The following is a 2739-nucleotide window of genomic DNA, read 5'->3' on the forward strand; positions in this document are numbered from 1 at the left end:
GATGTTGCACACCGACATTTTAAACATTCATTATCGAAAACTATCGATGGTAGAGGCTAACTATTGATACGCATTCGATAATCGATTATCAGTTACCATTAACAACTGCGATACACACTACCATCGATAGTTTTTCGATCTTCTACTCTTACTCCTACTCCTTACCCTACTGTGGGCTGCATATGTATGCACCGCACTAGTGTGTATGTGTATGTGTGTATATATATATATATATATATATATATTTATGCACGTAGTATGCAAAGGTACATTATAGTACATGCGTAATATGTATATGTATTTGTATGCTGTACGACTGGATCGTAGAAAGGTTTTTCAAAATAATACATCGAAAAAAGAAATCCAAATCTGTGTGAATCAATGCTGATCATTTGAAAGTAAGATTGCTCTGCATGAAATGATTAGTAGAAATAGACATCATCCTTTGATCATAACATGTATCTCAACTGTGTGAAACCGAGATCCACTTTTATGGTTGGTTATGGAATAGGTTTCCTTGGTACGTTATTCGTGTTCATTTTTCATGATGCATTTAGCGTTAGGTCTACTTGCGTAAGCACTTTGCCAAGCTCTGGTCTCGATCGGAGAAGCACCCTTCTGAAATGGCTTGTCGACACCTGGAACGACGAAGAAGAGACAGTTATTCAGGCTTGGAAAGATCAACCATCGGGACAAAATCCAACGTATAACGAATGGTTGAAAAGCGTGAATATGCGAGTTGATAAGGTTGATCTGGATTCTTATCTTTATGGAGCAAAAAAAAAAAAAACGAAAAATTGGAGTCCGATTGGCTCGGCTCTAATGTTCGAATAACTTGCGTCATATTTGTAACTAAAGTAAAACTTGCAAGATCTATATGGCACACATGGGGAACACGTTGTAATAACATCTATTTTTTTGGTAAAGAAAAGGATGTTTTAGTGCCTATAATAACTTTTGATACCAAGCTTGTATCTTCGTGGCAACTATTATGCGAAGCATTCAATTATGTTTGGAAGTCTAATGAAAATTTGGAGTGGGTCGTATCGGTAAAAGACGATACATTGGTCATTCCTGAAAATCTACGGTATATGCTTGCTCCGTTGAATCATACGGACGATCATTATTTAGGTCATACGGTGGTATTGTGGGGACAACCGTATAATGTCGCTAACGCAGGATACGTAATAAGCATGGGAGTTTTAAGGAAATTGGTAGATATGTTTGATAATTCTGAGAAGTGTATAACCGGTGGCAAGTACTGGAAGCAAGAGGATTATTATCTTGGTATATACTTTGATGTTTAAAACTTTCCGCGTATATACTTTAGCATACACGTATATACGTATAGCATTCGTATAATAATACATTTATACGCGTATTTCAGCTAAACATTTGGCATCTATGGGAATTTATCCTTCGGATACGAGAGATCAGCGCTTACGGGGTACATTCCATGGGTACTCTTTGCAATCGCTGTTGTGGGGTATCGTTAAAACTGGTAGTTACTGGACTCGTGCTCTGTATCCGATACGAAACGAGTGTTGTTCTTTTATGTCTGTCACTTTTAATGTCGGAGAACCGGACAAAATGTATACCTTGAACTATTTATTATACCACTTACATGTCTTGAAAAGAAAAAGTGTTTTCGGAGCTAAACGGCCATTAATGGTTATACCCGACGAAGATGTAGGTTTATTATGCTACTTGTTGTTATCTAATATATTTTGAACAAAGAAACCTCTAGATTAATCGAACGATTACCGTCCTCCTCAGGTATGGAAGATCGCGCTAGAAGAAGAATTTAATATCACGCATTTGAATAATATTTCTTCGGATGCTTACTACGAAATTTGGCATTCAAAATATTCAGAGCCCGAGCAGCTAATGAGCAAGGATTATCAACGTAAACTTTACGATAGGACAATTTAGCTATCGAATTTCTGCCTTCGAAAATTGAGACGAATTCCGATAAGTAAAACAGACTTTTAAAAAGTCATTTCTTTTCGTTTTATCGTTATAATTATTGTTCACGTATTATTTATATTGATTTCAGAGATTATTAACATACGATACTCTACTAAAATTTAATTATTTATTTGCTTTATTTTTTACATATATATGTATACATTTTTAAGGTTCTGGGTTTTATAGTCGTGCGTTTACAGATTAACAAGTCTCATTGATATCGGTGCGGTAACACTGAGAATGGTGCTATTTGATAAGTATTTCCCTTGTTATACCATTGCTGCCTTATCTAACTAATTAGGAAGTTATTAACGCTCGGAATGACCGTGATAATCAAATCGCATTTCCAGGCTTAAATGTGCGTCAAAAATGTAGGAGAGTATTTTCTACTTCGTGTGTACAACTTAAATAAAATTATCGATTTTCATTCAATAGAAATTCGTGTACTCGGTGTTTTTTGAAGAGGCGAAAAATATAATTGTTAGTTCTATTTTGCGGATACACACATAGTACCTGAAATAATGTACAATTGTTTTTATGTAAAAAAGTTCGCACAAAGTGATTGCAATGTAACATTCCTATCGAAGACAATAAATACCGAATGTTTCAGAAGTCAACGTTTTTATTGACCGCTTGTCGGCCGATCTCTCTTCACTTTTTTCGACCTACATTTCTAACTGATATTTTTTCTTCGAATCCTCTTATCGAGCAGGAATTTATTTATCAGCCGTGCACTTCCTTTTGGAGGCTGTATAAAAGAAGAGGTCCATT

The 2739-nt window shown here is 35.5% G+C and overlaps 1 protein-coding gene across 1 annotated transcript; it reads left to right on the plus strand.

Annotated features, from left to right (window-relative positions):
* Positions 1-255: 255 nt before the first annotated feature.
* LOC117226925 (C1GALT1-specific chaperone 1-like protein) lies at positions 256-2580 on the plus strand. The gene is given in 4 exon segments (XM_033481718.2): positions 256-786; positions 789-1287; positions 1388-1689; positions 1777-2580. Coding segments are annotated over 4 exon segments (1287 nt in total). The 5' UTR covers positions 256-456; the 3' UTR covers positions 1933-2580.
* Positions 2581-2739: the final 159 nt, after the last annotated feature.

This window comes from Megalopta genalis, chromosome 5, assembly GCF_051020955.1.
Source record: "Megalopta genalis isolate 19385.01 chromosome 5, iyMegGena1_principal, whole genome shotgun sequence".
Taxonomy (NCBI): Eukaryota; Metazoa; Arthropoda; class Insecta; order Hymenoptera; family Halictidae; genus Megalopta; species Megalopta genalis.